Source organism: Triticum aestivum, chromosome 4D, assembly GCF_018294505.1.
Source record: "Triticum aestivum cultivar Chinese Spring chromosome 4D, IWGSC CS RefSeq v2.1, whole genome shotgun sequence".
Classification (NCBI taxonomy): domain Eukaryota; kingdom Viridiplantae; phylum Streptophyta; class Magnoliopsida; order Poales; family Poaceae; genus Triticum; species Triticum aestivum.
In genome coordinates, this window is record NC_057805.1 from 359,656,245 (window position 1) to 359,666,364 (window position 10,120).

At 41.7% G+C, this 10,120-nt stretch overlaps 1 protein-coding gene across 1 annotated transcript; it reads right to left on the minus strand.

Annotated features, from left to right (window-relative positions):
• Positions 1 to 478: 478 nt before the first annotated feature.
• LOC123097911 (oxysterol-binding protein-related protein 3A) lies at positions 479 to 6,522 on the minus strand. Its single transcript, XM_044519759.1, has 10 exons — positions 6,178 to 6,522; positions 5,217 to 5,310; positions 3,193 to 3,309; positions 2,551 to 2,623; positions 2,352 to 2,470; positions 2,044 to 2,165; positions 1,718 to 1,894; positions 1,405 to 1,549; positions 1,121 to 1,299; positions 479 to 979 (listed from the first exon to the last, which is right to left on the minus strand). The coding sequence occupies exons 1-10, from the start codon at positions 6,291 to 6,293 to the stop codon at positions 730 to 732; spliced, it is 1,392 nt and encodes a 463-aa protein (XP_044375694.1). The 5' UTR covers positions 6,294 to 6,522; the 3' UTR covers positions 479 to 729.
• Between the last annotated feature and the right edge of the window lie 3,598 nt (positions 6,523 to 10,120).

Sequence of the window (10,120 nt, forward strand, 5' to 3'; positions counted from 1 at the left end):
TGGTAGTGCACGCACTAAAGACTGCCCGGGCCGGGGCTTGGCTGAACAGAACTGGACCAAACGCATCGGTTAGCTACAAGACGCCAAGGCAAGCAGGCCCACGCAAACATCGCATGCATCACCGTGCGACCGCCATTAGTGCCGCCCATCCAACACACTGACCCACAACTGCTTGTCATGATCCAATCAACAACTTTCTTGAGAGAGAGCAAAGCATGATCCAATCAACAACTTTCTTGAGAGAGAGCAAAGCATGATCCAATCAACAACTTTCTTGACAGAGAGCAAAGTTACAGTCCACGCCTCTGCCTGCCTCTCAGATCAAGTACGCACACGCTTCCGAAGCTACCGCGGCCAATGGCTGCTGCTTCAGTCACTTATATTTGATGAAAAATTGCAAGGGGCCGTGTGTGGATTTTTGGACTAAAGTGTTCAATACAATACAGGGACCAAATAGCCCCCAGCTGCGACGCGATAATGATCTTCCTAATTTCCCACTCAAATTGATCTTAAATAAATTTCACCAGCTTCTTCTAGGCTTACGACAACAGAATATGGACTACATCAAATACACAATCACATCCTGAACTGTATCACAGCATGAAGAGAAAAAAGTGGAAAGTCGTATAATACTACAAGGCACGAAAACCGCCGGTATGGATCAGCACAAGGCCTGAAAGCGTTTTAGAGGAGAAAAATAATATATGGGTGGCTTCAGACCCTTTCAAATCATTGGGAAGGCGAGTCACCATACTGCCACGGGTTGAACTCGATGGAGCTCACGTCTGTCTCCTCGGCGACGACGCTAGAGCTGTCTATCGCAGCCCGGTGCTCGGCGTATCTGCCATTGTACTCATACACCTCCAGATCGCCCCACGGCGTAGGGGAGATGTCCTCGGTCATTTTGAACCATTTTGGAGTAAATTGCTCCCCCTTGGTGTCCCGAATTTTCTTCTCAGCTCTTTGTTGTTCTTCAAGCCTGAAAGCATACATGAACACAAACATCAGATAAATACCGATGAAAGGCAAGCCACATTCCTCAAATGTCAATATGATTTGTAAAGTTGAGTGTCAAGCCGCAACAACTAGCTATGGGAAGTATAGAAAAGTCGGTAATTACCTGCTCTTGTGTGCCCCAGATTTAGACATGTCGCCCTTCTCAAGGGCATATCTGTCGGGCCTTAATCGGGAGTCTGAAGGCAAGAGCTTCTTAGGTGCTGTATCAAAGCTATTTATTTTGTGCGCAAAGTATGTATACTGGTACTTGTCATTCGGTGGAGCAGGAGCGGCTTTCCAGACCTGGGACAAGTACAATTTCAGCAGCAGCAAATATCCACTAGTAAGACAGCACGCCTAATATAACCTAGAGTCTCTGTACTGATGAATACTGAAAGAAAGCCTTACCTCTTTTAGCTCGGTCCCTGGAAGAGGATCACCTTCTTGATCACAAGGCTGGTAACTCATGGACTTGTTCCATTTTCCTGTCATCATTATTTTCGGTTCTTCAGCTGCAGTATATACATACCCATCCACCTCGAATCGCCCAGCCCTGACATAAACAGTAAGATGAGAGGCTGCATTATGAACTAGAATTAACTATTGAGCTCTATGAATGAAAACAACCCACATATATGAGGCCGCATTGTAATGGGAGATAAAGATCAGAAGAACTACTACAAAATACTAAACTGAACAAGGACGGTCAATACTAACATACCCAAACCAGCCGCATGGCTGGAAATACAGCACGGCTTTGTCTCCAGTTGTCAGATTTGTCAGGACCATCTCTCCAAAAGAGTCTACCCATGTGCGCCCAAATATTAAGTTGTTGACCTTGGTCAGTGGTGGTACCAATTCCAACACGACACCGGACTTCTTAAGTGTTACTCTAGTCCTGTGATGAAGAAACACGTTCAGAAGTTAGATATACATAAATGGTTTCTACAGAACCTTGAAATCAATTTGCTATTTTGACCATAAGCTTTTATAGAAGCTTTCAGACGCAAATATATCCATACAAACAATTGTATCTCAATCAAGTACCTTCCAACTGGATACACTTCCACTGAGTTTCCCAAGAACTTCGTCTTCAACTTCGATGTGATGTCGTAAGTAAAATGATCGTTCTCACAGTGAGCTACACCCATCGGAGGATGATGACTTACCTATGAAAATAGAATTAATGAAAAAATAAACTAAGAGAAGTAAATACAGTAAACAAAATGCAGAATTAACATGGCTGGTTAACAAAAGGTAATTAAGAGTGAGAAAAGGTAGCAATTGCAGATAAAATACTTCCTAGTTAATTCAGCTTGTTTTTGAAATTGCAATATTTCACATCCATCACTAACCTGCTCAGCAATAAATGTAATACCCTGGTGGTTAACCATCTCATACGTCTCTCCAAGGATGGGATTGAAAGGCTTCCACGTACGGTGGTAGGCTAGGTAGGCTGACAAAGCCCATGTAGCTGTAAAGTAGGGTTCAAAGCTCAGTCAGCCAGAATATTGCATTAGAGTAGAGTTGCAGGTGAGGGAAGGGCAAACTCACAAGCATATACCATCCGCATGTGCGGATCCTCACATTCATCTGCTTTGTCTAACAGGTCACAATATTCCATTAACTGCATTCAGTATAAACAGCTGAAATATTAGTAGATAATCGTTGTATGCTGATAATTTATTGCACACAGACTCCATGTGATGCTTAGGCAAGAACAGGAAGACACGGGAGAGAAATCAAAGAACGACTATCAATAGAATCTCACAAGACGATTTAGCTGCTGATTTTCAGTATTTAACCTATGACACTACAGTGACCAGACTTGCACAGTCAAACACCAAAATAGAAATGCTGTATATAAATTTTACGACTAAGAATCACCAGAAATGTATAGTACAGAAGAGCTAACTTTGATGAACCTTGACAGAAAATAGTTTACCGTACGGGTCAAGTACTACTGATTATATAGAGACCAAGACTAGGCACAGAATCAAACAACTGCAGACACATTGTTCAGTGTGTCAATTATGCAGTCTGTGGACTCTTGTCACTCTCTGTGGGGCTTTTGACCTTGCTTGGCAGATCAATTGTTGCATTTTCACACTCTGCCCTGGTCACTGTTTCTGTATGGTACAGTAGCTAAGATGTACAAACATTGAGAACCCTAAATCAGAGCTTAGCAGTACAAACCTCTGCCATTTTCTGAAGCATTGACATCGGCTCAAAGATGATGACTGGAAGTGTAACAAGTGACGTTACATCTGATCCTATGTACTTGTTCATCATCTTCCAGTAACTGTCGCGATCCTGCAAGTTGACTGCAGTGTCAAAAACAATATAAAGTGCAGAGATAATGGTATACAACTGAATTTTGAGGGTCGCTTTACTTGTTTTAGCTAGTAAACCAAGCACAATTCTCAGAGTAACAGTTTCCTCTAGAAAGAACACCATAAAAAGGTAAAGTGTCTATTGCACAACATGGCAGTCGTTACTGAATACCTATCCCATCCATGACGCAGATCATCACACAAGGTACATAAAATTTATAGTTTGATAGAAACCAACAGCAAAAAATAAACAATGGCTCAATCTCATTAGTAATAACTTTTAGGGCGTTCTGATAATTGCAGTGTCAAAAACAGCATAGAAGTTCAGCAATGGACACAATAATGGTGTAAAACTAAAAATCGTGAGAGGTTCTGAGCGGCTCATCAATTTACGTTTTAGCTAGTAAACGAAACATGGTTGTCAGAGAAATAATTCCCTCTATGAAGAACACCACAAAAAGGTGAAATTTTTAGTGCACAACATGGCAGTCATTATTCGTGTGTTGCCGTGGAGTTGGATATATAGTTTCTAAATGTTGTGTAGAATACTAATTCAGTACTTACGATTTAAACTACGTGAGAAATTTCTGCACAAGAAAAAAATAACTTAACATGAAAAGTTTTGCACGTCACAATTAAATGCAGTGTGATTTAAAACCAACTTAGAATGCACTGATGCATGTTGCATGGTAGAAGATTCTCATGCGTACATCAGACGGATGCTAGTGGATCAAACTAGTAAATCTAACGGCTACAACAATTTTGATGATGTGGAAGCAATGTGATTTAAAACCCACTTAAAATGCACTAATGCATGTTGCATGGTAGAGGATTATCATGCGTACATCGGACAGATGCTAGTGGATCAAGCTAGCAAATCTAACGGCTACAACAATTTTGATGATGTGGAAGCACGCATGTTGAGATAATTAGGAGTGGTGAGTATCACTCTCATACAGGATAGGATTATCACTGAACCTATAGTTTTTGCCATGGGTTCACCTCTTAATAAATGAGATTGATCAGATACAATGTTTTCTAAACATCAATATATGGCCTGTGAATCATGGGCAAACCATGCGTAAGTATACATCATAAACATGACTTTACTAAACCTGTGGGTTGATAAATAGATTGAGGTAGGGTCCAGAACTCAAGATGACTAAATAGGTGGTATTTTGGCAACCTAATGACCAACACAAGTCCCGTGTAAAATCTCACGCCCGAATCAAATTTGCTAAACTAATTCAGATATGCAGTGTCTCTGAAAGTCTGAAGAGTCCACTAGGCACATTGTTAAGATATTCTTTTTACTAACAAGACTTCAGAAGTGTGCTAACCTCAAATTAAAGGGGAGAATACTATGTTGAATCGCATGCTTCCAGGAGTTTTAGCTTCACATGTGTAGAACTTAGTTGCATGCTAAGCGCTTCAAAGATAACACCTCCATAAATATTTTTACCAACAAAATGTACCTTATTCACGAAGTTGAGGTCCAGTTTAAGTACATTTTACTGAATTGAATTCAAAGTTGACTGGAATGTAAAATATTGTCGATCATGTCCAACTCTTTGTTTATCAAATACTTTCTTTAGGATACGTTTATCAAATACTTTTGATGACCTAAGAAATGCACACACATAGCATAAATGTAAGCCCCAAAACACCACATGTATGATTAAAGAGTTCATTAGTGCCTGCAAAAGAAATGCAGATCCAGAAAAACAAGCATCAACGATCAGTTCCTCTTATGAGAATCTGATATGCATACAGATTGATTTTATATTTTAATTCCGAGAGTTGCTTTCATAATGGCTGAGTGTCCGAAACAATATGAGGTTATGTCTTCCCCGAAGAATAGATTATTGTTAAATCCTTGATGCTCACCTCCTGTTTCCATCGCCCCTTCATAGCCTCTGCTTCCGCATCATCTGTGCCTCCATCTGGATTGATAACTTCAAGCCCTTCATAGCCAACCAACCTGTAGACAGCACAAAACTGTTCATTGATTGTTTGAAAGTGCCAAGTAAAGAACACGAATTTCTTCAACTAAAAGAATATATATTTACAGGGGAGACAGATAGACATCCGACGGCAAGCACATTTCAGAATAATTCAAGCCCCAAAAGGCAAAAGAGAAGAATAAACTGAAGAGACGCCAAATGATGTGCATGTCATTTTCGCAGTATGCCAAACTTAAATCTGCATCCACCACTCGCGGCGCAATTCAGTGCAGACCACACCCTGTCTGCTTTGAATTGCACATACAGAAATTGCCTGTACTTCAAAAGCAGGACAATTACAATATCCTATTTGAGGCACAACATGCTAGTATACTATATATCCAGAAAAAGAATCAACTTCAACCAATTATTGACTACTCCCTCCGTTCCAAAATATAAGCCCTTTCGAATGTAGTCCGTATTGAAATCTCTAAAAAGGCTTATATTTAGAAACGGAGGGAGTATGTCATACTAGTATTAGGTAGGAATTGCTTTTTCTACATGCTGAACACACAGATCAGTGATCTCTACAGTGTTTCTACAAAACAGCAACTAAGCTACTCACCGGACAGTGGAATCATTAAGCTACAACAAACGACAGTACGAGATCATCTAACACTACGATCGCTAAAGTCTCGAGCTTGGAACTCAAATGAAGCACGTAATTCCGCAATTCGCCAAAATCAGCTCACGGGGCCGACACCAAGGAGCTGAGATCGCGCGTGGAAGCAACAGATCAAATGGCGGAGAGGAAGCGGTAAGCATATGCATAGTTCCCGACGAAATCGGGAGAGCTCGAGGCGGATCTGAAGAGAGCGGGTAGGTAGGCCGGCGCGGAGACTCACCCGTTGACCGATTTGTGCACGGCAGTGCCCCAGCTGCGCACGCCCGCGGCGATCGAGGAGAAGAAGCCTCCGCCACCGCCCGACGACGCGGCCAGGTCCTGGTCCTTGGACCCCATCGACGGCGATCTGCGCGGTCAGAGGGGAGCTCCGGCGCAGAGGAGTCGGGGAGGGGGGTATGCTAGGGTTTGGGACGGCCGCACGAGGAGAGGGCGCACGCTAACCCCTGCCTAGAGGAGGAGGTTGTAGAGGAGCGCTGCTGAGGAGAGCGGCAGCGATGGCGATGGCTACGTCGCCGTGTGGGAGCAGGAATACTACAACGAGAGGAGAGAATTTGGAACGGCCGCGGGTGGTGAGAAGAAAAGGCCGAGCAGCGGCGAAGCGAACCGGCCGCAGCGCAACGTGGGTAGGCGAGATGACCACGATGCCCTCGCTGATTCCGCCCCGTTTACAGTTCCAACTCTGTCGCCGGTGGACCGTTGCCGTTTCTCACTGGCTACACCGGCGATTTCTTAGCTACAACGTCAGTAGTCGAAAATCTGACTTTTGAAAAAAGTAATTCTTATAAAAAAATCTAAAAATAGGACTATTTTTTGGAAAAATGAGAGTTTTATTCCAATCTCGAGGCACGATTTCCTCAATACATAAAGGCCCTCCGTTTAGACACAGTATATGCAACTCTATTTTGGCTACGAGAGAATTTTTATGTATAGGGCTTATTTGTGTATTTCTAGCATATGTACTATACTCTATGAAAATAGGATAGCTGTGTGCATCACTCGATGAGGTCGGGTTATCATCATTTTTGGAAAAAAAATACTAAAAAGTATAATGCACGTAAATCATATGTGACTTCTTCTCCAAGTGTTTTCTTCCCTTTCCCTCGGTGGCTAGGGTAAACACTTCCTCCCAGACTTCGCTCACGAGTTCATGGATTGGCCTCCTTTCTGTCTGTCGCTCAGGCGGGCGGTGACAGTGAGGGGAATCACGCTGCCGCTTCGGCTAATAGTTTAGGTTAGGGGCCTCACACATGCGGCGCTCACACGGATGACGATGATACGTCTTCAACGTATCTATAATTTATGAAGTATTCATGCTATTATATTATCCGTCTTGGATGTTTATGGGCTTTATTATGCACTTTTATATTACTTTTGGGACTAACCTATTGACCCAGAGCCCAGTGTCAGTTTCTGTTTTTTTCCCTTGTTTCAGTGTTTCGCAGAAAAGGAATATCAAACGGAGTCCAAACGGAATGAAACCTTCGGGAAAGTTATTTTTGGAACGGAAGCAATCCAGGGGACTTGGAGTGCACGTCGGGGAATCAACGAGGAAGGCACGAGACAGGGGGCGCGCCCTCCACCCTCGTGGGCCCCTCGTGGCTCCCCTAACGTATTTCTTCCTCCTATATATACCAATATACCCTAAAACCTTCGGGGAACAGAATAGATCGGGAGTTCCGCTGCCGCAAGCCTCTGTAGCCACCAAAAACCAATTGGGACCTTGTTCCGGCACCCTGCCGGAGGGGAGAACCCTCACCGGTGGCCATCTTCATCATCCCGGCGCTCTCCATGACGAGGAGGGAGTAGTTCACCCTCGGGGCTGAGGGTATGTACCAGTAGTTATGTATTTGATCTCTCTCTCTCTCATGTTCTTGATTTGTCACAATCTTGATGTATCGCGGGCTTTGCTATTGTAGTTGGGTCTTATGATGTTTCTCCCCCTCTACTCTCTTGTAATGGATTGAGTTTTTCCTATGAAGTTATCTTATCGGATTGAGTCTTTTATGATTTGAGAACACTTGATGTATGTCTTGCGTGGGATAACCGTGGTGACAATGGGTTATTCTATTGATTCACTTGATTTATGTTTTGGTGATCAACTTACGGGTTCCGCCCATGAACCTATGCATAGGGGTTGGCACACGTTTTCGTCTTGACTCTCCGGTAGAAACTTTGGGGCACTCTTTAAGGTTCTATGTGTTGGTTGAATAGATGAATCTGAGATTGTGTGATGCATATCGTATAATCATACCCACGGATACTCGAGGTGACATTGGAGTATCTAGGTGACATTAGGGTTTTGGTTGATGTGTGTCTTAAGGTGTTATTTTACTACGAACTCTAGGGCTGTTTGTGACACTTATAGGAATAGCCCAATGGAATGATCGGAAAGAATAACTTTGAGGTGGTTTTGTACCCTACCATAATCTCTTCGTTTGTTCTCCGCTATTAGTGACTTTGGAGTGACTCTTTGTTGCATGATGAGGGATAGTTATATGATCCCATTATGTTATTATTGTTGAGAGAACTTGCACTAGTGAAAGTATGAACCCTAGGCCTTGTTTCCTAGCATTGCAATACCGTTTGTGCTCACTTTAATCATTAGTTACCTTGCTGTTTTTATATTTTCAGATTACAAAAACCTATATCTACCATCCATATTGCACTTGTATCACCATCTCTTCGCCGAACTAGTGCACCTATACAATTTACCATTGTATTGGGTGTGTTGGGGACACAAGAGACTCTTTGTTATTTGGTTGCAGGGTTGTTTGAGAGAGACCATCTTCAACCTATGCCTCCCACGGATTGATAAACTTTAGGTCATCCACTTGAGGGAAATTTGCTACTGTCCTACAAACCTCTGCACTTGGAGGCCCAACAACGTCTACAAGAAGAAGGTTGTGTAGTAGACATCAAGCTCTTTTCTGGCGCCATTGCCGGGGAGGTGAGTGCTTGAAGGTATATCTTTAGATCTTGCAAATCGAATCTTTTAGTTTCTTGTTTTACCACTAGTTTAGTCTATAAAAGAAAATTACAAAAAAATGGAATTAAGGGTGCCTCATATGCTTCATCTTTTTAATGTCTTCCGTGAAAATAAGGATTCCGAAAATTGTGCTCAAGTACTAGAAGAAGAATTACATAGAATGCTTGGCATAAAATATGTGAATGATGAGCATGATTGCAATGTTGTTAGTATGAATTCTTTGAATACCCATGATGCTAATGATATGCAAAGCCACAAGCTTGGGGAAGCTATGTTTGATGAAGATGATATTTTTTGTCCCCCAAGCTTTGATGAGCAAATTTACTATGATGAAAGCATGCCTGCTATCTATGATGATTATTGTGATGACACGTATGCTATAAAGAATAATGATAACCATGAAACTTGTCATCTTGATCTTAATTTTCAATCACATGATAGTTATTTTGTTGAGTTTGCTCCCACTACTACTGATGAGAATAGATTTGCTTATGTGGAGAGTAGTAAAAATTATATGCTTGTAGATCATGAAAAGAATGCTTTAGGTGCTGGTTATATTGTTGAATTCATTCATGATGCTACTGAAAATTATTATGAGGGAGGAATATATGCTTGTAGGAATTGCAATAATATCAAGTTTCCTCTCTATGTGCTTAAAGTTTTGAAGTTATGCTTGTTTTGCCTTCCTATGCTAGTTGATTATTGTTCCCATAAGTTGTTTGCTCACAAAATCCCTATGCATAGGAAGTGGGTTAGACTTAAATGTGCTAGTCATATTCTTCATGATGCTCTCTTTATGTTTCAACTCTTATCTTTTATGCGAGCATCATTGAAATCATCATGCCTAGCTAGAGGCGTTAAACGTTAGCGCTTGTTGGGAGGCAACCCAATTTTTATTTTTATTCTTTCTTTTGGTTCTGTTTAGTAATAAATAATACATCTAGCTTCTGTTTAGATGTGTTTTTGTGTTTTAATTAGTGTTTGTGCCAAGTAGAACTTTTGGGAAGACTTGGGTGAAGTCTTTATGATCACGCTGTAAAAAACAGAAACTTTAGCGCTCACGAGATTAGCTTCAACTTTTTACTGGAGAGTGCTATTTAGTTGATTCTTTTTTCAGATGATTACTAGACAAATTCCTCAGGTCCACCAATTTATTTTAGAATTTTTGGAGTTCCAG

Coding starts and splice junctions, on each gene's coding strand:
- LOC123097911 (XM_044519759.1), bottom strand. CDS start 6,293: ATGGGGTCCAAGGACCAGGACCTGGCCGCGTCGTCGGGCGGTGGCGGA. Junction 5,311..6,177: donor GTGCACAAATCGGTCAACGG/GTGAGTCTCCGC, acceptor TGCTGTCTACAG/GTTGGTTGGCTATGAAGGGC. Junction 2,624..3,192: donor TGCTTCAGAAAATGGCAGAG/GTTTGTACTGCT, acceptor TACTGAATGCAG/TTAATGGAATATTGTGACCT.